The 26,017-nt window shown below is 48.7% G+C and overlaps 3 protein-coding genes and 1 non-coding gene across 25 annotated transcripts in view; 2 read left to right on the plus strand and 2 right to left on the minus strand.

Moving 5' to 3' along the window:
- Window positions 1-2,840: 2,840 nt before the first annotated feature.
- On the minus strand, window positions 2,841-6,935 carry LOC134471042 (uncharacterized). 2 transcript variants are annotated; one of them, XR_010040382.1, is made up of 3 exons: window positions 6,353-6,796; window positions 5,166-5,258; window positions 2,841-3,561 (listed from the first exon to the last, which is right to left on the minus strand). XR_010040382.1 is itself a non-coding variant. In XM_063228621.1 (3 exons), exons 1-3 carry the CDS (start codon window positions 6,933-6,935, stop codon window positions 3,431-3,433), a joined length of 723 nt encoding a protein of 240 aa, XP_063084691.1. In that variant the 3' UTR covers window positions 2,841-3,430. The 2 variants fall into 2 exon arrangements, 1 of the variants encoding a protein (XP_063084691.1); XM_063228621.1 differs by having other exon boundaries at window positions 6,437-6,935.
- Arrdc1 (arrestin domain containing 1) lies at window positions 6,916-14,753 on the plus strand. The gene is made up of 8 exons (XM_063228616.1): window positions 6,916-7,051; window positions 12,215-12,325; window positions 12,757-12,807; window positions 12,904-13,058; window positions 13,415-13,597; window positions 13,687-13,863; window positions 13,938-14,373; window positions 14,454-14,753. Exons 1-8 carry the CDS (start codon window positions 6,934-6,936, stop codon window positions 14,516-14,518), a joined length of 1,296 nt encoding a protein of 431 aa, XP_063084686.1. The 5' UTR covers window positions 6,916-6,933; the 3' UTR covers window positions 14,519-14,753.
- Window positions 14,754-17,737: 2,984 nt separating this feature from the next.
- LOC134472241 (small nucleolar RNA U13) lies at window positions 17,738-17,839 on the minus strand. Its single transcript, XR_010042135.1, has one exon. It is a non-coding gene; the product is annotated as a small nucleolar RNA U13 (small nucleolar RNA).
- Window positions 17,840-19,735: 1,896 nt separating this feature from the next.
- Window positions 19,736-26,017, plus strand: part of Ehmt1 (euchromatic histone lysine methyltransferase 1) — a 175,318-nt gene continuing 169,036 nt past the window's right edge. For 4 of the 21 annotated variants that reach the window (XM_063228480.1, XM_063228590.1, XM_063228607.1 and 1 more), the window contains exon 1: window positions 19,739-19,860. In XM_063228480.1, coding sequence (XP_063084550.1) covers window positions 19,798-19,860 — 63 coding nt within the window. In that variant the 5' untranslated portion in view covers window positions 19,739-19,797. Of the gene's footprint in view, window positions 19,861-20,242; window positions 20,353-26,017 lie in introns of those variants that run through there. The other 17 variants (XM_063228476.1, XM_063228494.1, XM_013155834.3 and 14 more) reach the window with 13 other exon arrangements.

The raw sequence follows: 26,017 nt of genomic DNA on the forward strand, positions 1-26,017 counted from the left end.
ATCATGATGAAGGAGCAAAAGGCAATCTCAGACCTCCAGCCCACACAGAACAAGCCTGGGAGATACAGTCATGGAAGAAAATGGAAGTCACCCACCTGAAATCTGAGAGGATAGCAACTAAAGTAAGAAAACAATTTTATGAGATTGTAAAAGCAGTCAAATCAGAAATAATGTCTCAGGTAAAAGAAGAAATTACAAACATAATGAAAGAATTGCTCAGCCTGTTTAAAGAAGACATAGATAAAAAAGACGAGCATAGGAAAATGATGGAAACCTTGAATGAACAATATAGAAAGAAATTACAATGCATGAAACAGATTCAAAGAGATATTCAGGAAATTAAAAAGTCAGTTGAAAGCTAGCAAAACTGCTTGAAAGTGACTGAAGATAGACTTTCAAACCTTGAAGATTGATGGACCCTGCAAAACTATCTTTCAAAATTGATGGAAAAATAAGATACTTCTGTGATAAAGAACAACTGAAGGGATTCATGACCACCATACCAACTCTACATAGAGTGCTAAAAGATGTCCTAGAGGGAGATAAAGATCATCTTAGTTCCAGGAACAGCAGCAGAGGAGGATTGCCAAATGGGACAGGCAATTGAATGAATGGGCATAGTGGAAGGCCAACAGCAGAAAGATAGCATGGCAGAGGCAAACCAATGTATGCTAGTTGTAACTATTAATGTAGAAGGCCTCAGGTCAACAATAAAAAGACACACAGGGAGCGTGGATCAAGAAACAAGATCCAAGGGCTAAGGATTTAGCTCAGCAGCATAAGCACCTGTCTGACTAGTACTAACTAGGTCATGAGGGTGATCCCTGGTACCAAAAATAACAAAACAAAACAGCAACAACAAAAAACCAAGATCGATCAATATACTATATACAAGAAACACATTTAACTGGAAAGGAAATTCATAGACTGAAAATCAAAGGAAAGAAAGCCATTGTTCTGTGTAACAAGAGACAAAAAAAAGAAGGGTAACTTGCCCATCAACTGCAGAATGGAAAAGAAACATGATATTTTCATACAATAGAAAGCTACATAGCTATCAAGTAGAATAATCTCGAGGTTCTTGTAGGTAAATGGATGCAACTGGAGATCATATTCATGGGTGAAACAGTATGAACTCATACCAGTGAACCCTAGCATAAAAACAGAAGGAGTTAGTGGGGGGCCAAAAAGCAAAATAGTCATTGTAAAAATGATAGGAAACTCCTGGGAAGGAAAAAGGTGGTAACTACTGTTAATGTCTTATTGTCTTGTCTTGATTTCTTGTATTGTTTTCATAATTTTGTTAGGCTTGGCTTTGTTCTGTGTTGTTTTGTTAGATTTTACTTTGTCTGCTGGTACGAGCAGCTATTTTGAACATAATTGGATATATTATTATAAACATGGTTGGTTTCTTAATATCCTGTTTTGAAGTCTTGTAATGCTTTCATTCGTTTAATTGGTTTTATTGTTTTGTTTTATTTTACTATGTATGATGGCATAAACAGCTATTTTGAAGAAAACAAGACATTATGGTAGCCATTGCTGATTTACTATCATCTTGTTTTGCAGTCCTATCATGCTTTTTTATTCTTTTGTTTTGATTGGTTCTATTCTCTTGTTTTATTTAATTTTATTATATGTGATAGTATGGACAACCTTTTTGAAGAAAATGAAATATTACAGTAACCATTATTCATTTCCTGTTATCTGGTTTTGAAGTCCTGTAATGCTTTCATTCTTCTGATTGGTTTTATACTATTTTGTTATGTTTGATATTATTGTGTGTGAAGGTATGGCTAACTATTTTGAAAAAAACAAGAGACATTTTGATAACCACTGTTGGTGTCCTGTTGTCTTGTTTTGAAGTCCTGTGCTGCTTGCATTGTTCTGTTCTGATTTGCTTCATTCTGTTTTATTTCCTTTAAAATAAAAAAAAAAAAATGAAACAAAGCTGGGCATGGAGGCACTCGGGAGGCTAAGGCAGGAGGACTACCATGGGTTTGAGACCAGCCTGGATTACACAGTGAGTTCAAGTCCAGACTGAACTACCTAGTGAGACCCTGTCTCAAAAAAAAAAAAAAAAAAAAAAAAAAAAAAAAAATCTCAACAAAACACACATGCCCCAGAAAACTATCTCTGGGAGCATGGGGCCCTCTTCTGTTTCAAAGGAAATTTGACACATCACATTTCTTTGAGATAGTTTTACTGTGGCTTACAAAGCAGTGCTAAGAGACAATCATTTCAGGATTCTTAGAGACATTTTTTTCTTCTTTTTCCTTTTTTAGTGGTACTCGAGAAGGCACCCATGGCCTTCTCATTCAGCTGCATCCTTGGCTCTTTTTAAAATTTTTTTTTTTATCGATACTGGGATCGAACTCAAGACCATGTGCTTGCAAGGCAGGCATTTATGCTGCTGAGCTAAATCCCCAACCCCTTTTTCTTTAATTTTTGAGACAGGGTTTCTCTTAGTGAGTTAGATTAGGTTAGATTTAAACTTGTCATCTTCCTCCCTCAGCCACCCAGACTGCTGGGGTTACAAGGCACATGCTCAGTTCCTGTACTTCTTTCAAAGTTCAACCTTAGGATTCCTCCCTCTCAGACAATGGCCACCAGATAATCAGTTCCACTATGCTGAGACCAGTGTGTTGGGCAAACTCATGCCTGCCTGCGGACAGGTCCATGGGAGAGACCTGACCAGTCCCAGCCTAGTGGCAGAGGCATAAGTGAACAGATAAGGTGTCCCAGATGCTCTACTCCAGTGTAGCAGAGCCCCCTAGCCAAATCTTGCCTCACTTTTGTGATAGCTCAGACCCCAGAATAAAATCCAAGGAAACAAGAAATTAAAATTTAGGGAGTAAAGGCTTTATTTTAGGCCAGGCCTGGCAACGCAGTCTCCGGGAGCCAATATGAAGGACTGCGTGCCTGACAGCTAAAGGGCAGGGCTTTTATCTTGTAAAACCACAAACAGCTGCTGGTCTCACAATGCAAGGAGGGGGTGGGTTTGTGGTGCACTACAGAACAGGAAAACGGCAATTACATTTCTTGGGAAGAGCAAGGTTCAGGTAAGGGTTGGGCTAACAAGCAAGTTTCCCTGCAAACCAGCAAGTTTAGATTAGGAAGATATCCTATTTTCCTCAGCAGAGAATAGAGAAGTCTAGCAGCAATTAACAACCTTTGTTTCCCTTAGGAGAGGACAGGGAAGTCTCACAGGAATTTACAAATCTTTACAGAGGAGAGCATTGATTAACATATCAATTAGGTCACCCAGAGGGAGAAGGGAAACATATATACATTATGGCCACATTACAGGTATTTTGCTATAATACAAATATAACGAAGCTATTTTTTCTAGAGTACAACAGCTTTCAAGATAAATGATAATGCAGGTGTTTGGTAGATGACCACCTGTGGCTGAAACAGCCTGAACCACTCATACAACTGCAGTCACTTGGGTCCTCAACAAGGCTGGGATTCCAGGATTGCTATGCTCCCACAGGATGGCTGTGCTCCCATTGGCTGATGTCCTCTTCTCTGGCTCTCTCTCTTCTCTTTGCTTTCTCTCTACAAGGTAATGAGATGTTTTTACAAGGCAGCACAGGGATTCTATAGCTGGGCTAGGCCTGCAACTACCATAGCATCTCATGGCAGTTCTGCAACTCCCCGGGCTAGCAGGGTTCCATAGGAGAGGACAGAGTTATCTCGGCTGGGAGGAGCAGCACAAAGGGATGAAACAAGAGATTGAAGATGTCATCGAAACCCAATCAGCAGGCACAGGAAGGAGCTCCTGCAGTCCAGAGGCTAAAGAAACAGAGCTATACTAATTGTCTATTTCCTGTATTTCATGATGCTGTGAGATCCTGGAGTGGTGCTAACTCTGGAGAGACCACCTCTCCTGGGTCACAGGTTTCTAGAGAGCACAAACAGCTGGGCTGTGACGATTTTCCTGCACAAATCAGCCCTTGTTGAGCCTGCAGCTCCACCGACCTCCTTGAGCTGACTCTCACTCCAGTGCATCTCTTCCCTGCCCTAAGCCACATATACCACAGGCCTGAGCCTGCTGAGATTGTTTACCTGCTCAATTTGCTCAGTGTTCCCTGCCTTGCACTTTCTTTTGAAAGCCCTGGGCTGCACCTTCCCTCAGTTCCCTGACAGGGCTTTCCCTGTAGCCTGATTGGCACCCCTGCTCTTGGGAAACTTTCTCCTCATCAAATTTTGCTTGAGCAAAGCCTGGGAAAGGGCTAGGAGGTTGTGGGTCACCTCTGTGGATTCTGAAGTCACTAAGATGGTCTACAGGAGTGGAATTGTTGAGGAGGCCAGGGAGTGGGTAGCTGAAGCCACCAGGAACCGAGAGGACTGTCCAGGGTTTGGCAGAGACAAGGTAGATGATGGGGCAGCATCTTGGAAATGTGAGGGAGCACTGACAGCTGGAGGCTTTCAGGATGCAGTGTGGTAGAAGTAGCCCTAGCCTGTGTCTGGACCCAGGGGAAGGGCTGGGTGAGAAAACAGCCATGTTGCAGGGCACTGTGAAGCTGGGCTTTCTTGGAGTAAGAAGCAGAATGAATCATTCCCAGAAGAGACCAAAGGCAGGTGTGATGGTTGAGCGATTAGGTCAGTTTGAGACTTAGTTGAAGAGAATCGGCTCAGAAATTTTACACCCTAGAATGGCTCATTGCCTGGATGGTATAAAGGGGGAAGTCAGGAAGGACAGAAGATTGGCTTCTTTTCTTTGGAGGAGCTCTAGTCTTCCCCTTCAGCTTGGACATCATCTCCCAGCTTCCACTTTGGATCCTACAACCTTCCATCACAGACCCATCAGCCTCCTGATACAGACATACCCAGCCACTACAGTGAGCTCCAGACTTTGGACTGAATCCTTCAGTCTACAGGCTTCCTCATCTGACTCTGTGGGTGGCCATTGTGAGCCAATCTTGTAATTTCATGTGTATACCCTGTGTTACAGCTGTTTTTCTGGTAAAACACTGAGTGATACGATAGGGTCTCTGTGGAGCTGATGGGGCCCAGAGCAGTAGAGCACAGGTGGGAGATGGAGGAAGCGCAAACTTCTGCCAACTTGGCATCCAGGTGCAGCCCAGCCTCCCTCTTCCCACAGGGACTGCTAGCTCTGCTTGGGATTCTCCATGTGCAGAGTGGCTGGTGGCACTTACCCACCAGGAACACGGGATCTGGAGGAGACTTAGAGGGTCTTCTCATGGGGATGCATCCCCCAGGGTTCCTCCCCTTCTGGAGGAGTCCTTGCTCTGTTAGTTGAAAATAATCAGATTAAATTTTCAGGTGGTGACCTGAACTCTGACACCACCCAGCCCTGGCTTCAGCTGCAGGCTGCAAACCAGTGCGCTGACTTCCTTCCACAGCTAAGATGAGCTAGTCAGTGGATGCCCCACTGCTTCCCACCTTCTCTATACTTGTTGTGCCTCTGGATACAGATGTGTCTTGATTTACATCTGGGTCACATCCTAATCCAAGAATGACAGTGGAGCTGGGCGTGGTGACCCATTCCTGTAATCTGTACACTGGGAGGCAAAGGCAGGAGGCTAGGGAACATAGGAACTCAGTGAGATGTTGTCTCAAAAATAAAAAGAACTGGGGATGAGAACTCCCAGCACTACAAAAATAAACAATTTTAAAGGTGACAGCAGAGGGGCTGGGGATTTAGCTCAGCGGCATAAGCGCCTGCCTTGCAAGCAGGCAGTCATGAGTTCGATCCCTGGTACCGATAAAAAGGAAAAAGACCAAAAAAAAAAAAAAAAAAAAAAAAAAAAAAAAGTGACAGCGGAGAATGTCTCAGTGGAGAATGCATTTAATGGCCCGAAGCTACCGAGCATGGATGCTGATCTAGCCTCAGATGTGCTCAGAACGCTCACACTGGCCCAGATCTGGGACATTGCCCAACAATCACCTTTGCAAAGGTGCCAAACGTCTTAATCTATTTAATATGTCCTGAAAATAAAGAGTCAAGTACTCGCAGCTGGGCATGGTGGCGCAAATCCCAGCACTTTGGCAGGGTGATGCAGGAGGATCTCAATTTTGAGCCTAGACAATTTAGTGAGATGCTGACTCAAACAAAACAAAAAGAACAAAAACAAAATCCCAAATTCAAAAGCAAACTGGGCTGTAGCTTAGTGCTAAGGTCCTGGGTTCGACCCTCCCATTCCGGAAAAGATCATCTGCACAAATTCCTCTTGGTCTTAAGAGTCATTCGCAGCCCCATCCCTGCTGACGGACGCCAGGTCTTGTGGACGCACGCAGCTCGCACATTCGTCGCGCTCGCGGCACCCACGTCTCTAGTTGCCCGGGATGCACCCTGTGGGCGCGGGGCGCGGGGGAGCTGGACCTGCTGAGGGCGGCGCGTGCCCAGCAGAAGTGAGCCGCTCGAGTCACCAGCGCACCAGTCTCGCGTCCCCCAAGCCGCGTTCACCTGCTGTAGCTCGGGTCCTGGCGCTAGAGGCGGGTCTTCGGCCCGCTGCGCGAGAGCAGTAGGCGGGCCCCGGCGCCAGGGGCGGGTCTGGGCTCCTGGCGCAGGCTGAGGGGGCAGAGCCTAGCCAGAGAGGCGGGGCTCCTGGGTCAGAGGAGGGCCTTGAGAGGGTCCTCCGCCTGGGGCGGGGCGTGGGTCTGGAGGTTAGCAAGTTAACCGGTACTGGGGCGTAGGACCGGGTGTTGGGTTGGGGGCGGGGCCACGTGCTGTGGGCAGGACCCCGGTCCGCCATTGGGGTCAGGGCTGGGTCCTGGACTGGGGGCGTGCCCTGGGTTTGGCCGCGGGCTGTCCAAAGGACCCCATGCGCCACCGGGGGTGGGGTCGGGTCCCGGGCTGGGGGCGTGTCCTGGGTTTGGGGGCGGCGACACGCCCTCGGGGCGGGGCCAAGTCCTCTGAGCTGTCCCGGGCGGGCGTCTGTTCCCCGCGCCGGTGGCCGCGGCATGGGGCGGGTGCAGCTTTTCGAGATCCGCCTGCGCCTGGGTCGCGTCGTCTACTGTCCCGGGGAGCCGCTGGCCGGGGTCGTGTGCGTGCGCCTGGCGGCTCCACTGCCCTTCCGAGGTGGGCGCTGGGCACTTTTGGACGGGCGGTGGGGTGGGCTCCGAAGCCGAGGTTTTCTGGTCCCCCGGGCCTGCGGGGGCTCCCGGCTACTGGAGCGCGCACACGCTTGAGGCATCGAGCGCCGCAGCTCCGCCGGGGTGGGAGGCCAACGGCGGCCGGGGCGGGGTCGGCGGCCCGGTGGCCCGTTCTTCCGCATCTGTTCCTTCCTGTCCTTTCTGTCTTAGGCGGCCCGATCCCGGGCAGGGGCCTAGCGTCCGTCCAGTTTGTCGAGGCCACTCTGTCCCTGGACACCGCAGGCCTTTGATTCTCTTATCCAGGTGTTCAGGGTCCGCTGCACCCACACCTGCTGAGCTCTCAGGGAAACCCAGCCCACACTGGGTTCCAGGGCTCCTCGATCTGCAGGCTGCTAGGTGAACTCCTCCTCTATCCCGCGTGCCAAAGACAGACTTGGCCCAGTGCTACGGGTCTCCAGCAGCTCTCTGGGGCAACTACCTGCATTCTGCCTAAGGCTGGCTCTTGCTGCCCAAGTGATTGACCTGGCTGGGCACAGGAGCTGAGCCTGAGCCTCTGCTCATGCAGACCTCAGGGACTTTGAGGCTGGGGATCAGGTTGCTGTGATAGCCGCTGATAGGGCCTCCGCAGGTGTGAGCCTCCTCTCCGCATGGAGTATGGCTGCTTTCCTGAATGGAACCCTAGGTAAGACTTGATAGCTATGATGGGCAATGTGGTGGTTCTACCTCTGAGTGTGAGGCTGTTATGGCTGTCCCAGTGGGTGCATCTGTGCCTTGGCCTACTGTGAGAGCCACCTGGCTGCTTAGTCCAAACCACAACTGTCCACTTCTCTCTGGACTTGACCCCAGGGCTCACGTTGTTGGCAGCATGCCCTTCTGGTGCTGAAGATGGAAGCCATCTTCATCCTCCTTTCATTTGTCCCGCTGCAGTGATTCCCTGTGACCCTCAACCTCATCCAGGCTGCCAGGGTCTAGAGGGAAGAAGCTGGGTTATATCGTGGACCAGTCTCCCAAATGAGTGTACAGCAAAGTCTTAATGAGACAAGCAGTATGATTTTAGGGCTCCAAGAGTACCAAAACCCTGTAACGAAGTTTGAGATTCTGGGGCTGAAACAAAGAGCTTCTAAGGTGGCACATATTTATTAGGTCTTCAGAAAACAGAAATGGGATACTGAGCATAGGGCAGGATCTAAGCAGGATCTAGAGAGTCATCTCAAGGACTTCTCCAGGTGGTATTCTTTGCTAATTTAAAAGAACTGTCTTATCTCCCTCCCGTGATAACATTTGTGCTGCCATAACATTTGTGCTGCGGGGGAGTGAGATGCCTGATGCCTGTGGCTACACTTTCTGCCTTGTTAATTGGGGTTGGAGCCAGGTGTGGCCTTATCTTGCCCTTTGGGGAGTCTCTTTGTTTTCAGGGCAGCAGGGAAGCCACAGCCCTGCACTCCTACATGTGTGTTCAATTTCCAGCATCAACAAGCTCCCAACTTGGTTGTAGACATCTCTGTCAGCTCTGCCCTTTTAGGGTCTTTCTCCTTTATCCCCAGTTGGAGTTTGGGTTTGAGTAGGGGCAGTTGTGGCCACTGCAGGGGGCACTGCAGTGAGAGGACAAGAAGTTGGGCAAGAAGAGGAGTGAGAATGAGGAGATGGGATGTGAGAATGAGGAGCAGCAACTCCATCCTTGCCGAGAGGAGCCTGATACAGGTCATTTGCAAATGAGCTAGGGGACATGAGGCACAGGACAGAGACCCTATGTGGAGGTTGTTTCCAGGCTTGTGTATATTCTTGTTCCCTCCCTGGCTTGGCTTGGGGTGCTTCTAGCTTCTGTGTGACAGGTGGAGAGTGGGTGAATAGATAGCTGACCCTGAGGAGGGTGAGGGACCCCCCACCCTGCTGATCCCAGCTGTACAGATGTCCAAAGGTGAGGGCATTGACTGGGCCAGGTGGACACGTGTGCAGGTGGTGCCCTGCCCTGGGACTTAGGGTGTTAAAGGCCATGATTCTTTTTTTTTTTAAATCAGTAAGGGGGATTGAACTTACCACCGCCTGCTTGCAAGGCAGGTGCTTATGCCGCTGAGCTAAATCCCCAGCCCCTATGATTCTTTTTTCCTTCATTCAAAAGATACTTGCTGAGCTCCTTCTAGGGCCAGTAGGTACAACAGGCAGGTCCCTCCATGCCCCAGATGGACATCAGAGTCTTGTTCTCTGAATGCCTGTGCCATGAGTAACAGTGACAGTCAATACCTGGACATGAGGACACTGCTGCCTAAGAGTTGATGTGGAAGGAAGAATGTTTTCTGGAGCCTATGCAGGACTGGGTGGGGCGGCCCCACATTGCTATGGCTCCCTGAGCCCTGGTCACAGATCAGGTGCAATTCTCCCCACTTCCCATGACTGACTCCTTTCCTCTTTATCCTCCCAGGAGGGAGCATTCTTGTTATTCTCAGGATGCAGTCCAGAAGCAGAACAGTACACGGGGGGGGGGGGGGGGGGCGGCACAAAAGCTGGGCTTTGAAACTAGGAGAGGAGTATGTGGGGGTCTTCAGGTCAGTGTCCACATACCAGGAAGAGGGCTGCTGGAAGGTCAGAGTGTAGTATAAGAAAAAATTTCTAGAAGTCACCAAGAAACTCAGCTCTCATGGTAACTTTGCTAAGAGAAGTAGAGCAGCCCAGCTTCCAATAACTGACACCTGTCAGCTTAGTGCCTGCCCTTGTCAGGCTGCTGTGCATGGTATGTCTGGAGCACTGTTCAGTATGTAGTGTTTTGTGGCCTCTTCTTGGTGCTATGGTTGGAGGCCTTACCATAGCACCATGTACTGTCCCATGGCAGTATCACAGGACACATGCTGTGGTGTTGCCATGCTCATCTGAAGAGTAGCCTAGCTAGGCAATGGTCACCAACTTGCCCATTCCTGCAGCTTGTGCTGGCCACTGAGAGAAAAAGGTGAGCCACTCATCCCATGTGCTGTTTCCAGCAGCAAGGAGACCCCTCCCAATCTATCCATGGGTACCACTGACTTCTTCCTGGGCAGAACTGTAATCTGTGATCTGCCTAATCCAGGGATCTGGGAAACTAGAAAGCTAGCTACTGCTAAGGGCCTTAACCAGTGAGAACTGGCTCCCTAGAAAATTCTCCCAGCCTGACCTGCTACTTGATGCAAGGCATAGCAGTATCCTCAGGTGTTTTGGTGAGGAGGCAGCAGGTAGCTCCTGGCAAGCCCTATCCTTCTGTTGTCCCTTCTGAGAGAGTTGGGTATTGGAAGTCCTCTGCAGGAGCCCTGTTATGGTTTTGGTGTAGGAAAGATCATAGCCCACAGGGCAGAATCAGCTGGCCTCATGTTCCTTTACCTGAATTCTGGGGGGCCTAGGCTGGGCATCTGATGGTTTCTGTGTGGCCTAAGTTGACTGCTGTTGCTAGCACCCATGTGAGGCTCCTGGTGAGTGTGGAAGTCAGAGAGTTGCTGTGTGTCCTGCAAGTGAAGCCACAGCAGGTCCTCCCTGAACCATCTTATAGCTGATGAGGGTAAGGAGTATCTGTTTTCCCATTTCCCCAACATGTGTCAAAGTACTTAATATTTACCAGTCTGATTGGTTACAGTGGTAAATAGGGCCTTTGCTGATAACCTTTCCAATTATACACTGCTATGTACAAGCCACAACAAATGGCAAGGGTTTATGTAGCTCAGTGGCAGAGCACTTGCCAGCATATGTGAGACCTGGGGTTCAAATCCCAGCACTATCAAAAAAAAATCAAGTAACCATTTTGTTTTGGAGAGTTAGACATTTGAACAGTGGAGGGCAGGAGGACAATGGAGGATATCTTCAGCTTAGTGCCAACAACTGGCATCTGATGGCTGACCCGTGGTCAGCACCCAGGCCTATAGGGGAACATACCCCTTCCAGCATTCCTGGTGAGTGCCAGCATCCTTAGGGCTACCAGAGTAGGGGGACATGGCCTCTCCATTAGGGAGTTTTTTCTGTGCCTGTCTCAGTGTCCACGATGACTTCTCTGACCCAGGGCAGGAATGGCTGACTCTGGCTTGGGAGGGCCTGCAGAAGGAGCAGGGCCCAAGTGGGGCTCAAGGAAGACTGAGGGTGAAGAGCAGGACAGTGGTGTGGGAAGCAGGGACTCCCTTTGGGAGGCACAGGGGCCCGACAGCCATGGATCAGGAGGTGTGTGTGTGTGTGTGTGTGTGTGTGTGTGTGTGTAGGGAACCACTTGGGGCTGAGGGTAAACAAGGGTTCCTCAGAGGAAGCTGAGGCACCTTGGGTGGTCAGCAGCACCGCAGGTGGGCTGATCCCTGGGTACTGGGCTCATGTATTGCTCCTGCCTGGTGGCTTTGTCAGAAAGGTATCAGAGGCTGAGTCACCTTTCCCTCACATGACTCTGGTCAGGTTTGGGAGAGAGACCAGGGAGAGGGGGTTGGTGTTATAGGGTGCCCATCCCTGGCTCTCACCTGATATCAGCTTGGGTCTTCTGCTGTGGTGGCATTCCTTGGGGTTGGCCCTTACTTGTGACCTGCTTCGGTTATTCCTGGTCATATGCCATGGCTGCCTACCCATATGAGCTCGGGACTGGGCAGCTCTGGGGACTCAGGAACTTGAGTTCTGCCTCCAATGATCTGGGCACCCCTGTGTTAAAGGAGAATGAGCAGTCTTGTGGCTGAAAGTCACCTGCTGTGCAGCAGGCCCAGGAAGTCAGGGCTGTCCTCTGAGGTGCCAGTAGAGGACCTGCTTGGGCAGGTTTGACTGCATTCCTGCAGCTGATAGCTGGCAGTTAGTTTCCTGGAGCTCTCAAGGGGCACCTCCCACTTAGCTGACAATAGGAAGATAGAACACCCCAAGCATTTCCTGGGGGCTGTTTTCAGAGGTCTGGCTGGGGCCATAATTAGTCCTTTGAATGTTAGTTATGGGGTCCTCTGTGGATTACGGGGACAGATAGAACTGTGCCTGTCAGGTCCTTTCCCAGCCTGATTCCCTGAAAATTCCTTAAACCAGTGTGCTTGCAAGGGTTCAAGCTGCTTGCCTACCAGACCCTGCATAGACCCTGCTCCTTCATCACCAGGTGCTGCCAGCCTTGCTGAACTGTGCTGGTGGCAGGAAAGGGCCCAGGCTGGCTAGATCTCACCCCCCCCCCCCAAACTCCTTACAGCCATCCGGGTGACCTGTACAGGATCCTGTGGGGTCTCCAGCAAGGCCAATGATGTGGCATGGGTGGTGGAAGAGAGCTACTTCAACAGCTCCCTGTCGCTGGCTGATAAGGGTGAGTCTGGGAGCCAATTCCTCACCCCAAGTGGTGACCCTGGGGCAGCCCTTGCCCATTGTGAGGCTTATCTCCATAGCTGCTTCTTGGCTTCCTGTGCTGGTGGCCCTGGTGGGGTTCTCTAACCTGTAGCCACTGCCTCATGGGGGGCTGGGTGGCCAAAGGGGGCCATTCTTCTGTGGTGCTAGATCTATGTGTGCTCTGACCCCAGGGGAATCTGTCCTCCTTCCCAACCCTTTTCCCATCCAAGGGCTTGTTGAAACCTCTTGACCAGGCCATGGCTATGCTGCTGTGGTACTGGAGAGAGACAAGGAGACCAACAGCCATGTGCTGCATAGGGTGGTTGGTGGTGGTACCTACTGCTGTCCTGGAACTGTGGCTGGCCCATGGGCCTCCCAAGACCTGTGCCCACCTCACTCCTGTCTCTGCAGGGAGTCTACCCACAGGAGAGCACAGCTTTCCTTTCCAGTTCCTGCTTCCAGGTGAGAGCTGGTCTGGATGGCTGGTGGGGACAGCAACTCTGGGACAGTGGGCCCAGAAGGAGAGGTGCCAGGTGTCAGTCTCTGCTCTCTGCTCAGCCACAGCACCCACATCCTTTGAGGGTCCTTTTGGGAGGATTGTGCACCAGGTGAAGGCTACTATTGACACACCACGGTTTTCCAAGGATCACAAGTGCAGCCTGGTATTCTACATCTTGAGCCCACTGAACCTGAACAACATCCCAGACATTGAGGTGAGGATGGAGCAGGGGTCTCCTTGGTAGCCGCCACCCTTCTTTTTTTTTTTTTTTTTTTTTGTCTTTTTTGTTTTTATCGGTACCAGGGATCGAACTCACGACTGCCTGCTTGCAAGGCAGGTGCTTATACCGCTGAGCTAAACCCCCAGCCCCAACCCTTCAACGATATAGGGAGAGCCAGGACTGGGTCCCTGTTCTCAGTGGAGCCCAGGGTAGGGTCTGGAAGCAGCAAGCAGGAGCCTCTGTCTGAACCAACTGCTGGTGTCTGAGGCAAAGCTGAGTGGGTCACCCAGTGTCACGGGGATGTAGCTTGTTCTCACCTGCCAAAACCCTCCCTGGCCCTCTCCCCCAAGCAACCCAATGTGGCCTCTACCACTAAGAAGTTCTCCTACAAGCTGGTGAAGACGGGCAGTGTGGTCCTCACAGCTAGCACTGATCTCCGTGGCTACGTGGTGGGGCAGGTGCTGCGGCTACAAGTTGACATCGAGAACCAGTCCGGCAAGGACACAAGCCCTGTGGTGGCCAGTCTGCTGCAGGTCAGAGCCTTCTCTGGCTGCCCGGGGCAGCACATTGCACAGGTGGGAGTTGCCAGCCCACCCTGGCTCACAGGCTGGTCTTTCCTCAGAAAGTATCCTACAAGGCCAAGCGCTGGATCTACGATGTGCGGATTATCGCAGAAGTGGAGGGTGCTGCTGTCAAGGCCTGGCGGCGTGCTCAGTGGCAAGAGCAGATTCTAGTGCCTGCCTTGCCTCAGTCAGCCCTGCCAGGCTGCAGCCTCATCCACATCGACTACTACCTTCAGGTTTGGTGCTGCCGTGGGCTGGGAGGTGAGGCCAGGTGGCCTTGCATTGCCCCTCATCATGTCATCCTCCCCAGGTCTCCATGAAGGTGCCTGAAGCCACTGTGACCCTCCCAGTCTTTGTTGGCAATATTGCTGTGAACCAAGCCCCACTGAATCCCCAGCCTGGTCCAGGGCCCCTTCTCGGAACCTCATCAGCAGTAGTGCCCTCTGCGCCACCCCAGGAAGAGGCTGAGGCTGTGGCTGGTGGCCAGCATTTCTCTGACCTGGTCCCCCTCTGCACCAAAAGCCACTCACAGCAGCAGCCGCAACCTGCTGGCTTGGGTTCTGTGCTTGGTACCCCAGGGCCCAGTGCTCAGGATGGCAGTCCTGCCCTCAGTTCTCTGCACCCTCTTTTGTGCATCTCTACAGGTGCCACTGTCCCCTACTTTGCAGAGGGCTCAGTGGGCCCTCTGCCCACCACCAGCGCCCTGATCCTTCCCCCGGAATATAGCTCGTGGGGCTACCCTTATGGTGAGTGCAAAGGCTGGTAACTGGGTGTGGGGGAGGGTAAGTTCTACAAGATCCGTTTAGACCCCACTCTGTCCCCTCAGAGGCTCCGCCATCCTATGAGCAGAGCTGCAGCAGTGCTGACCTCGGCCTGACCCCTGGAAGCTGACCCTCCAGAGCTGACCCATGCTGCCTTCTCCAGTGGGCCAGGCTTCTGCCCTGGGATGGGACACCCAGGGCCGTGTGCCTTTGCTTTCTGCCTGGCCTGGCCACTCAGGACCTGTGCCTGTCCAGGACCACACTCTCCTGGTTTCCCTAGGGCTGACTCTTCTCTCTGGGGCTGGGGTGGGGCAGCAAGGGCTTGGAACCTGGAGAGATTGTAAATAAAGTGCTTTATTTGTGGAGCTGGGCAGAGGCCTACCTGGGCTTTCTGCTCTCAGATGACCTTTATCCTCCCTCAATCCTCTGGTGTGGACCCCTGACCTCACCTCCACCTTGTTTCCCTTCCCTGGTTCCCCCCAGGCCCCTCCCATTTCTTTCCCCTTTTCCTGTCTCTCAAGCCTCCTGTCTGCCATGTTGACAGTCTTGAGGATGCCCTTCCTGTCCATTTTGAGGTGTACTCTGGCTTGCTGACTGGCAGTCTTTATTCTCCACCCAAAGAAACTGGGAAAGAAAGGGCTTGCCAGGTCCCTGTCCCCAGTATAATCTTACCCTTGGGCCTTAGGTCACTGGCTGGCTGGTGTGGCTCAGCATCAAAGGTTTCGGATTACACACAGTTTGGTGGGTGCACCTGTGTCTCTGCATCCTGCAGGTGGGAGCGATGTGGGTGCACTGGAGACAGCTAAAGTAGACTGAGCCCAATCCCAGCTAGGATCAGGTGCAGAGTGACTGCTTGTTGTGTCAGCTATAGTACTTCGTCAGTGTAACAGGCACACAGGTGCTTGGGAGACAGTCACATGCTCTCTTCCCCTAGATAATCACAAGTAGAGGAGGCTGGATCCAGGCCTGCCATGCAGCTTTCATTCCCAAACTGTGGCTTCCATCTTCTGATTGTCACATGCCCTGGCCTGCTGGGCCTGCACACCAGTGTTGGAGAGGCAGATGGAAAGTGGGTTGCGTTATTTGCATACTTGCCGCTGTCCACATTTGCTGGACAGTGGCAAGTATGCAAGTGGCTTTTGCGAGGCAAACACATGTATGGACAAGAGGAAGGTGAGTACGGGAGAAAAGCAGAAAGTAGGCTGCAGGCAGGACAGCCATTTCCTGGAGATTGGGTGGCCAGCTGTATAATCTTGCTGTTGGTCAGTGCCTGTGCTATAGTTTACTCATAAAATGTGGAAATGCACAGACACTGCTCTAAGGCTGTGAAACATAGTATATGCAGCCTCAGGGTAGGTGGTCAGTGACTATTCTAGGCCAGCCAATTTTGGCTGCTGGGAAAATGGGAACAGAAGGGCTTCCTCTAGGCTACTTTTTTTGGTAGGCTACTTCTGATACATTCATTCACAGATACAGTTGCCAGATCAAGGGCTTCCCCTACATTTTAACTCCACATATTTACCAAATATTTATTTTGTTTCCTTTATGCCACATTTTTTAGAAAGTAGGCCCAATCCCCAGTACCGATAAAAATGAAAAAGACAAAAAAAAAAGTAGGCCCAAAAATACTGGAAAGACAAGTTTGCCAAGTATATGCCAAGTAAGGGTTTGGGAAGAGTCAGGGATAGAACCAAGGAAAGCGAGTATGAGGTGCCTGTCTTCTCATAGCTGGGACAAAATATCTGACACAAATTAAAGGAGGAAAGGTTTATTTTAGCTTACAGTTTGTAGAGGTTTCAATCCATAGTTGCTCTGTGAGGCAGGGTGGCATTGCAGGGGAGAAGCAGTTCATGGTGTGGCAAGGAGGAAGCAGTGAGCCTTTTGTTTTTATCTCATCTAGTCTACAAGCCTATTGGTTGGTACCTTCCATACCTTGGGTGGGTCTTAAACGTTATTCACATCCAGAACTATGCTAACCCAAGAGCGGACTAATCCATTTATCATACTTTAGATCCAGCCACTCTGAAAAGCCTCTCTTATGAGTGCATGAGAATTTGGGGGGACATTTAGATAAAAGCCATAATAGTGTCATTTTTAACAAGAAGGGGGGAGACGACCAAGAGGCAACAGTGGATGATAAGGGAAAAAAGATGCAAGGGTGGTAAGGAAGCTAGTTACACAGACACCTGAGATAAAGGTTTCTAGGAAGGGACAGAAAGCAGAGATGACAGGAGTTGGGGCATACCCTCGTAATCCTAGCACTTGAGGCTGAGGTAGAAGGACCTCCAAGAATTCAAAGCCATCCTGAGCTATGCAGTGAGTTCAAGGTTAGCCTGATCTGTGAATCAAGACCCTGTTTGTTTCAAAAGCAAGCAAGGAAACTTTTTTTTTTTTTTTATTTTAAAGCAAAGATAAAAGGGAGGGGAAGGGATATCAGGTTGGACTCCTGTGCCTGGTATCGGTTACCCTTAGGAAACCTAGGGTAACATTTTTTTTTTTTTTTTGTCTTTTTCCTTTTTATTGGTACCAGGGATCAAACTCACGACTGCCTGCTTCCAAGGCAGGTGCTTATGCCGCTGAGCTAAATCCCTAGCCCCCTGACCCTTAGGAACCTAGGGTGACATTTAGGGCTGTATGTCTCCTCTTTCGGATCTGTGTGCACCAATAATGCCAGAATTAGTGGAGTCATGTTTCTACTCTTTCTCCCCACAAGACAGCCTAGACTAGCTGTCAGGATTCAAGGCTTCCTCAGTTCTTGTCAGAATCTCAACTTCACTTTATGCTTTTCCTCAAGTTTCAAGAATGCAAAAGACAGGTCTGGTAGGGAGCATGTAGTCTAAGACAGTTGGTGTGCTAGATACGCTGTCCAGTGAAAGATACTTGGTTTGCAATAAAGTCCTTGACTTGTGCATAACAAGCCTGTTCTGGCAGGGGGCTTGGAGAAACCAAGGACAGCGTATCTCCTACCTGGAGCAACCTCAGTCAATACCCTCCGGGCATCTGGAAGATCTCCCCACAGGATAGCCCTTCTAGGACATTTCCTCTGCCAGAACACCCATTCCTAATCATAGCCTCCCCAACTGGGATATTCCTTTTGGAACACCCTCCATTTAGGACCCCACCCCCAATTGGAGTATCTGTTCCACCTTGTCCCCTCTCCCATGGGGGTACCCTCCCTTGACTAGAACACTGAAGTTGCAACATACCCCTAATTGAGATTTTTTTTTCTCCCAGCTGGGATAATCCTAACCAAGAAGCCATCCCTCCAACCCAGGACTCTCCTGAAACCTTCCTTCATGGCTAGGGACACTCTTACCTGTAACCTTCTTTTTTTTTTTTTTTTTTTTCATGTCAGACGGGTAATGTGCCGAGGTCGTAACAAGGTTGAAAGGAGGCACATGTCATACATAGAGCATGAACACCCAATCATCACGCTTATGAACCTGAGGATCTTACCTGTAACCTTCAATTGGAACAAAACCGTAAGATATAACTCAGGGAGTGTGAAAGTCAAGTCAATATAAGTGTGAGACAGGCGTGGAAACCTTGTCTCCATCCTGGCCAACCCACCAGAATGCCAATTTAGGATTCAAGGTTACTGCAGGCCCCTCATTTGGGAAGCATATGTTCTGAGCTTCTCAAGGGATGCCTGAAACCACAGTTTACCCAACCCTGTAGGTACTATGTGTTACAATAAATATTAAATTAGGCACAAGAATAGAGTAACCAAAACTAGTAACAATTTTAACACTACACTGTAATAAAAACGTGTAAATGGTCTGTCATACTCTTACTGTTCTGTACTCCCCTGTATGATGAGTGATGGGATGGGTAGGCTTCCACACTATGCTGCTACGGACCTATGTCAGGAGGGTCATTGTTTTGGGTGACCTAGGTGAACCCAGACTACACAGACATTGTGATGGTGCTGGATCGATGCCAGGAGCAGTAAAAATAACAGCTGGGATTCTTGGTAGCAGATCCCCACCCCCACAACCTTTTGGAAGAACATTTTAATTGGCAGGTTGTGTCTTTAACTTAGCAAAGTGCTGCTGTAGAGGCTGCAGTCCTTGAGTAGATCCTGAGGATAGTGTACAAATCCTTTATATGTGCAGGAGGAAATACTGGCAAAATTTGGTCATGTCTACACTAGTAGTTCGGCTACAGTTTCTTCCTTATCCTCTGTAAAGAGACTCGTACTTTTCTTTAGTGGAGGGGACCAGGGATTGAATTCAGGACCTCACACTTGTCAGGCAGGTGCTGATGCCACTGAGCTAAATCCCCAGCCCTCTGACAACTCATATTTTACAGGGTTCTCCTTCAACACTGCCAGAAATGTAGCAGCAGCTTCTTCATCCCCAGGAGCAGCCCTCACAATTAAATTTTGTTTAGCAGTCCAGACCTATTCTTGCGTCTGTGCTACTACTTTCTCCTCCTTTCAGGGGATCCCTGTGGAAATCTTGGTGTAAACTCAGTGCTTTCTGGCCCAATAGGGCTGTCATCACTCAGTACACGTTTTCTATTCTACTAACAAATTTAATGCTTTCTTCATCCTAACCAAGCATTCATCACGCAGTGTGGCCATAACTTTTGCAGTATGAGGTATGAAAGCACAACTAGCAGGGGCTGGGGATTTAGCTCAGCGGCATAAGTACCTGCCTTGGAAGCAGGCAGTCGTGAGTTTGATCCCCGGTACCGATAAAAAGGAAAAAGACCAAAAAAAAAAAAAAAAAAAAAAAAAAAAAAGGAATGAAAGCAAAACTAGCAGATTTTTCTTTTTTAAAAATTTTATTTTTGCAAGAGTTGTTGTTATCAGAGATTAGCAACCTTACCATAGACTTTCCTAATTAAGTCGAGAACTTTCACCTTTTCATTTAGAGCAAGGATGTCACAGCTCCTCTTTGGCGTTATTCAAATCTCCTGGTATCACCACTCTGGCGCTTTGTGGCCACCATCAGGCAGGCTAAAGGCCACGGAATCAAGTTCCTTACTGCAGACACTGCTGGAGCGAGAGTATCGTGCCTGGGTGGAGAGGACGGCGAGGCTTCGTCCGTTACTCACAAGGGCGTGCAACTGAAAAGCTAGGAATTATTTCTAGAATTTCCCATTTAATTTTTGTGGTCTGTGGGTAACGAATAGGAACGCAAACTTCCTAAGACTGGAACACCACCTTCAACCACTGCTGCGGCTCCGTAAATGGGAATCTCTGAGTAGGGCACTTGAGCCTCACAGCACTAAGGCCCGGAGTGCAGCGGGCAGATTTCCCTGCGCAGGCGCCGCCCGCCCCCGTTCCAGCGCGCAGGCGCCCCAGGGTTCGGGCCCTGGTACGCAGGCGTGGGTGTGCGCGCAGGCGTAGTTGCAGGCGGTCCGCCCCGCCCCAGCTCTGGACCGCGAGGCGCGGGCGGGGCGATGGCGCGCGGGAGGGGCGGGGCCACGCTGCGGGCCCGGGCCATGGCCGCCGCCGATGCCGAGGTGAGGCCCTGGGCCGGCTGGGTGGCGCGGGGGTGGCGGGCGACTGGGGTGGCGGCGCGGGGGCGGGGGCCTGGGCGCCCGGCTGGCAGCTGGCCAGGCGGGACCGCGCGTGCGGGCCTCCACTGCCGCCTCAGGCCTGGCCGTGCCGAGGCCCCAGTGTCCGACCCGCGTTTCGCCGGCGCGCTTTGTGCTTGCGGCCCTGGCGGCGGCAGCGGCCGCAACCCCACTGTCCGCGAGCTGTCTCGCCCCGGGGCCGGGCAGGGCCAGGCAGAGTCGGGCCACGCAGCAGAGACAAAGAGAAAGTCAGGCTGGCCAATTCGGCGCCGCGGAGGCGAGGCTGGTCCGCGCGGGCGGGCTGCGCCGTGACCTTTCGCTCCCGGAGAGCGTGGCACCATCTTTACGGAAAAGTTGGCCGGCCCGGCGCGCTGTCTCGGACAAAGCCGCGAGCCCTTCACGGGGACTCGTGGGGAGCAAGTTTACCCCAGACATACCGTACGGAGTCGGGACGGCGAGTTGGTGTTCTTTGTTCGGGGGTGGCTTTTTTTTACCTTGTGGCCGGGGTAGTTTTGTGTCCTGGTTGCACCGGCGGGGTAGACCCCGGCTTTCTGGCGTGGGTGCCGTCGGTGAAGAGGCAGCGTGCTCTCTGGGTGAAGGAAGCGGCCGGCGTGGAAGAAAGTGCTCGCCCCGCAGTTTTTCTCTGAAATTAGCCACGGGAGTAGTAGCTGTTGGGACTTCCAGATCTCAGAAAGCGAAGGTGTAGTGAGCGGCTGATGCCTAAGGCTTAATGATATGTTTACCTCATATTATGACTAATGCATGGTTGTTGCTTTTAAGTATTCTTGCGTTTTGGGAGGTATTTATGTAAGTAAACTAGGTTGGTGTGAGAATTCTCAGATTGAATGCAAGAAGTGTGTGTTGGTATCATCAAGGTTCAAGGACCAACTTTGACATTGGGATCAGATACATTGGAGCATTCCAAGTAACTTCCAGGTGTATAAGTGAGGTTTGTAAGGATTAATAATACAATTTGTTGAGCATCTTCTGTGTCCCAGGCACTATGCAAGTCTTTATAGGAGTTACCTCAGTATTTCCAAGTAGTACTGCAGCACATACTATTATTTTCTGTTTAGCAGAGGAGGAAAATAAGACTTGGTGGGAATTAAATGACTTATCTGGTGAGTTGTAGGCCTAACACTTGTTCTGCGTCTGGCACATAGTGTTTAATAAATGGAGCTGTGAGTGGTCTCTGATGTCTCTCTCAGTGGCACCTTGATAGAGAGCTTGACAGCCAGTGATAATGACATTTCACGATATTGAGCCCTTATTTGGGCCCTGCCATACTACATTGAGTGAATTTACTCATGGAAGCCTAATAGCAGTCTAATGTCGATTCTGTTACATCCCCGTTTGTAGATGAGGAAACAGGGACAGTAGGTAAAAATGCAGCTGGTCAGGCTAAAGAATCAGTACTTTCTAAAGCCTTATTATATCTGTGGTGGTCATTTAAAATTAATAAAGGCACTCTTTTTACATTTCTGACTGTAGGCGTTGTTAGAGTTGTGTGATAGGGGGAGTGTCTTCAACCGAGCCAAAGTTGCTGGCCCTCTGGAGGTGGGTAACCCTGGGATCATTGTTGGCGGTCTGTAAAGGTCTTACTGTGTGAGGATTCACTGCCAAATTGATTAGCCAGGTTGATACCTGAAACTTACACAACTGCATATTACTTTTCTTCTTGGCCTGCGGATAGTCAACACATTCTAACACTAAAAAGCACATTTTGTAGGTTAGAAAGTGAGGTTTCGCTGCTGGGGATTTAGCTCAGTGGCATATGCGTCTGCCTTGCAAGTGTGCGGTCGTGAGTTCGATCCCTGGTACCGATAAAAAAACGAAAAAGAAAAAAAAAAAAAAAAGAAAGTGAGGTCTCCTCTCCTGGGACCTAAGTAGAAGTCCATGGTCACTGTAGATCAGAGACCAAAGAAGTGCACAAGGATATTTTCCCAACCATTTAGCAGGTGCCTTTTCCAGGCAAATTCTGTGCTTGTCTAGCAGGTGCCTATGTGTCTTTTCCTTTAATCTTATTTGATTTTTAAAATAATAATGGACATTCACAATTTTAAAAAGTACTAAAAGTCATTTAAAAAAGCTCCTTCTCCTGCCTTTCTAGAGAGGCCACAGGACCTTGGATTACTTCATCTTCTAAATAAACACTTATGTTGTCTTTATTTACCAATTTTAGGGATTATCTGTGGATTTCCACTGAGAGTAGATGGATTTTTTTTTTTTTTTTTCCTGGTACTGGGGATTGAACCAAGAGCTTTTGCACTGAGCCACATTCCCAGCCCTGTTTTATTTTTTATTTTGAGACATGGTCTTGCTAGGTTACTAGGTTACCTAGGCTGGACTCAGTTGTTTTTTTTTTTTTTTTTGTCTTTTTGAGACAGGGTGTCTGTGCAGTTCAGGATGGCCTTAGGCTCACTTTGTAGCCCAGATTGGTCTTGAACTTGCAGTGATCCTCCTGCCTAAGCCTCCTGAGTGCCGGGATTACAGGAGTACACCATCAAGCCCCGCTTTGACTCAAACTTTTGATCTCCTGCCTCAGCCTTCCAGAGTGCTGGGATGCTGGGAAGAAAGGGAATCTACCTTGCCCATCTGGTAGATAATGTTTGTAATTCTCACATACTTTTTCTTGTATTCACCCTTAGTCATAGTCAGAATGGATGTTCCTTTAGTTGGGTGTATAACATTGTCCTGGAATTCTCCTGCAGCTGTCTGTCTTTCTATTTGTGCTCCCTCACGGTGAACCATGTTCTCAGTAGCTTTCCAAGAGAGCTGTGGGAGGCAAGCTTTGGGGATTGGGTTCTGAAAATGCATTTATTCTCCCATCACACTTGTAGAGTAATTTTGACTAGACCTGGAATTCCTGATTGGAAGTAATTTTTTTTTTTTCTTTTTCCTTTTTATTGGTACTGGGGATCGAACTCACGACTGCCTGCTTGCAAGGCAGGCGCTGATGCCGCTGAACTAAAGCCCCAGCCCCCCCCCCCCTTTTTTTTGAGACAGTCTCGCTATGTAGTTTGGGCAGTCTTGCTGTGTAGCCAAGGCTGGCCTCAACTTACAGCAGTCCTCCTGCCTCAGCCTCCCTAATGCTGGGATTATAGGTATGTACCATCCTGCCTGACTTGGTTGTAAGTAATTTTTTTTTTTTTTTGGCTTTTTCCTTTTTATTGGTACCGGGGATCGAACTCACGACTGCCTGCTTGCAAGGCAGGCGCTTATGCCGCTGAACTAAATCCCCAGCCCCTTGTAAGTAATTTTGAATGTTTCTTCTCCCCAGTGCTGGGGATTGAACCCAAGATGTCTAGCTCTCTAATTCTGGATGTCCAAGTTCTCTAACACTGAGCTGTACCCAGGCCATTGTTAGTCATTTAAAGTCCTGCCCCAGTATCTTTTATTGCTAGTGTTGAGAAGTCCATTTTAATTCTTTTCAGGATCACTGTATCCTTGATTTCCGTAACTGTTCTTGGCTATGCCTAGTGCTAGCCCTTTTCCTTTGTCATGAAAGCTGAATGGAGCTTGATGTCTTTCCTTACAGAAAAGTTTTTTACAATATGTTTGAGAACATATACAGTGTTCTTTACTATGACTTTAGTTTTTCATTTCCAGTTTCACTTCTGTGTTAGTTGCCACCCCACCTCCCCTTTTATTTTGGTACAGAGGCTACAACCCAGGCCATTTAGGTCCAGTTATATGCCGAACCCATTTTTATTTTTACATAAGCTTTTGCTGAGTTATCTGGGCTGGACTTGAACTTCTGATCTTCTGTTTCAGTTTTTTTAGAATGCTGGGATTACAGGAGAGTGCCACCATATATCATTCTTTATTTTTTTTTTTCTATACATTTTCTGTAGTGAATATATATCATTCTTTAGATTTAAACTTTTTTGTGTGTGTTTTAAGACCGTCTCACTATGTAGTTCAGGCTGGTCTTGAACTTACTATGTTGCCCAGGCTGGCATTAGACTCTTGCCTCAGCCTCCTGGGATTACAGGCATGCACCACCACAGCTGACTCTTAAAATGTTTTGTATCTCTGTCATGTCTTGGTCTTCTAGCATTTTTGATTGTTTGCTTTTTTTGCTGAATTTTAAACTTTTGTATTATATTTTAATGTTTATTCCTGTGCTTTGGTTCTTTTTTAGTGCACCATGTTTTTGTTTTATGTGTATAATATGAATTTTAATTATAGATGAATTTTAAAAGTTGCAGTTATTAGAAAGTTTTGAAATTTTTTTTAGTTATGAAGTCATTTAAAAATGTGTTTCATACTCTGTATTTTTTTGTTTCCTTTGCTTTTTAACTTTTATTTAGAGGCAAGGTCTTGCCAGCTTGCCCTGGCTGGCCTTGAGCATGAGTCTCTCTCTCTCTCTCTTTTTTTTTTAAAGCATGAGTCTTAATGTCTCAGCCTCCTGAGTACCCAGGATTACAGGCATCTGCCACCACGACTGGCTCTTCGGTATTTTTTTCATGATAGAAATCTATTAGCATCTGGTGATCTTTGGCTATGTAGTTAGTTATTTGAAGAATAAAGTACTGAACCTGGAAAGCTGAGTGTTTGAGGGTATGTTTACTTGGAGTTTTCAGTGTAGGACAGTGATTGGCTCCTGCTTTCAGTTTGTTCTCCAGCAAATGTTATTGTCCCCTGGTCTGTTCACAGGGATGGTTTGGTTTCCTTGGAGAGTGATTTATTAGTCTTTTGCTTTATTGGTACAGATGCTCTTCATCTTGTAATGGAGCTACATGCTGATAAACCTGTTCCAGGTTGAGAAATTTTTTCTTTTTGGTACTGGGAATTGAACTCACGACCTCGAGCTTGCCAGGCAGGCGCTATGCAACTGAGCTATATCCCCAGCTTGGTTGAGAATAATTTTAAGTTGTAAATGCACCTAGTATATCTAACCTACTGGACATCAGAACTGAGCAACACAATACTCTATAGTATGTGGGTTGTAAGTTTACTCTTGTGATTTTTATGGGCCTAATGCCTCTGCCCAGCTTCTTAAAAGAGATGGAACTCATGTGTCAGCCTAGGTGATCAAAATTCCAAGTATAGTTCCCGTTGAGTGCACTTGCCTTTGCACTCTCATAAAGTTGAAAAATTCTGAGTTGAATCATTGTCATTTGGGAGCCATCTTTGCAGGTGGATGCTCTGGAGCTAGGTTAAGGGGCAAGGGAAAGAAGAGGATCTTCCCCTGGTTCAATAGGCTTTTCTCAAGCTCCTGTTTTCCATGAAGGGGCTCACTCCTGGCTTTCTCTGTGGCTACTGTTTCCCCGTGCAGTACATTTCTGATGTTTTTCAGGGCTGAGATTCTAGTTTCCTGTGGTTACAGAAGAGGGAGACTTGTGGAACTATTCTTTTGTGGGTTTTTATACCTATTCCCCTTGAAAGTATCGTCCTTGCTTTCTGAGCCTTTCTGTGGGGTTAGGTCAGCCTGCTTGTCAACGTTATGCACTTCACCCTTTCCTTTGTGAAATGATTTAGGATTCTTCGCATTTTCCATTTCCTATTCATTTTTTCCTTTTTTCTTTTTTTTCAGGTTTAGGGAGTAAACCTAGGGCCTTGTGTTTGTACTACGTAAATACTTGTCTTAGTTACTTTTCTCTTGTTGCTGAGACAAAACACCTAACACCCAAAGTTAATGGGGGAAAGGTTTATTATTTAGCTCACAGTTTGTAGAGGTTTCAGTCCATAATTGGCTGACTTCAAGGCAGGGTTACTTGGCAGATCAGATTGCAGAAGAGAAACAGCTCATGGTGGGCAAAAAGTAGCAAAAAAACAAAGGGATGACAGCAGCTCTTTTTATTTCTTGTATCAGCTTATTTCTTGTACCAGTTCAGCACTCACACCTTAATCCTACTGCTCTTGATCCCAGCATTATACCATTAATCAATTCCAGTGTCACATGCTCTAGATCCAGCTACCTCTGAAAAAAGCCCTACCTGTGACTGCATAAGGCTTTGGGGAGACGTCTGGACACATGCTATAATATTCTATCCCTAGTCCCCCAAAGACTCATTTACATCCTTTATGCAGAAGACATATTTAGTCCATCTCCAAGAGTTGCCAAAGCCCTAACAGTTTCAGCATTGCTGAAAAGTCT

Source organism: Cavia porcellus, unplaced genomic scaffold (assembly GCF_034190915.1).
Source record: "Cavia porcellus strain 051 isolate PalLab524CR breed Dunkin Hartley unplaced genomic scaffold, mCavPor4.1 scaffold_1, whole genome shotgun sequence".
NCBI classification, from domain to species: Eukaryota; Metazoa; Chordata; class Mammalia; order Rodentia; family Caviidae; genus Cavia; species Cavia porcellus.

Coding starts and splice junctions, on each gene's coding strand:
- Arrdc1 (XM_063228616.1), top strand. CDS start 6,934: ATGGGGCGGGTGCAGCTTTTCGAGATCCGCCTGCGCCTGGGTCGCGTC. Junction 12,326..12,756: donor CCTGTCGCTGGCTGATAAGG/GTGAGTCTGGGA, acceptor CTGTCTCTGCAG/GGAGTCTACCCACAGGAGAG. Junction 13,864..13,937: donor ACATCGACTACTACCTTCAG/GTTTGGTGCTGC, acceptor CATCCTCCCCAG/GTCTCCATGAAGGTGCCTGA.
- LOC134471042 (XM_063228621.1), bottom strand. CDS start 6,935: ATGCCGCGGCCACCGGCGCGGGGAACAGACGCCCGCCCGGGACAGCTC. Junction 5,259..6,436: donor CAGGACCCGAGCTACAGCAG/GTGAACGCGGCT, acceptor TTCAACTAACAG/AGCAAGGACTCCTCCAGAAG. Junction 3,562..5,165: donor AGATCCCGTGTTCCTGGTGG/GTAAGTGCCACC, acceptor ATTACCTTGTAG/AGAGAAAGCAAAGAGAAGAG.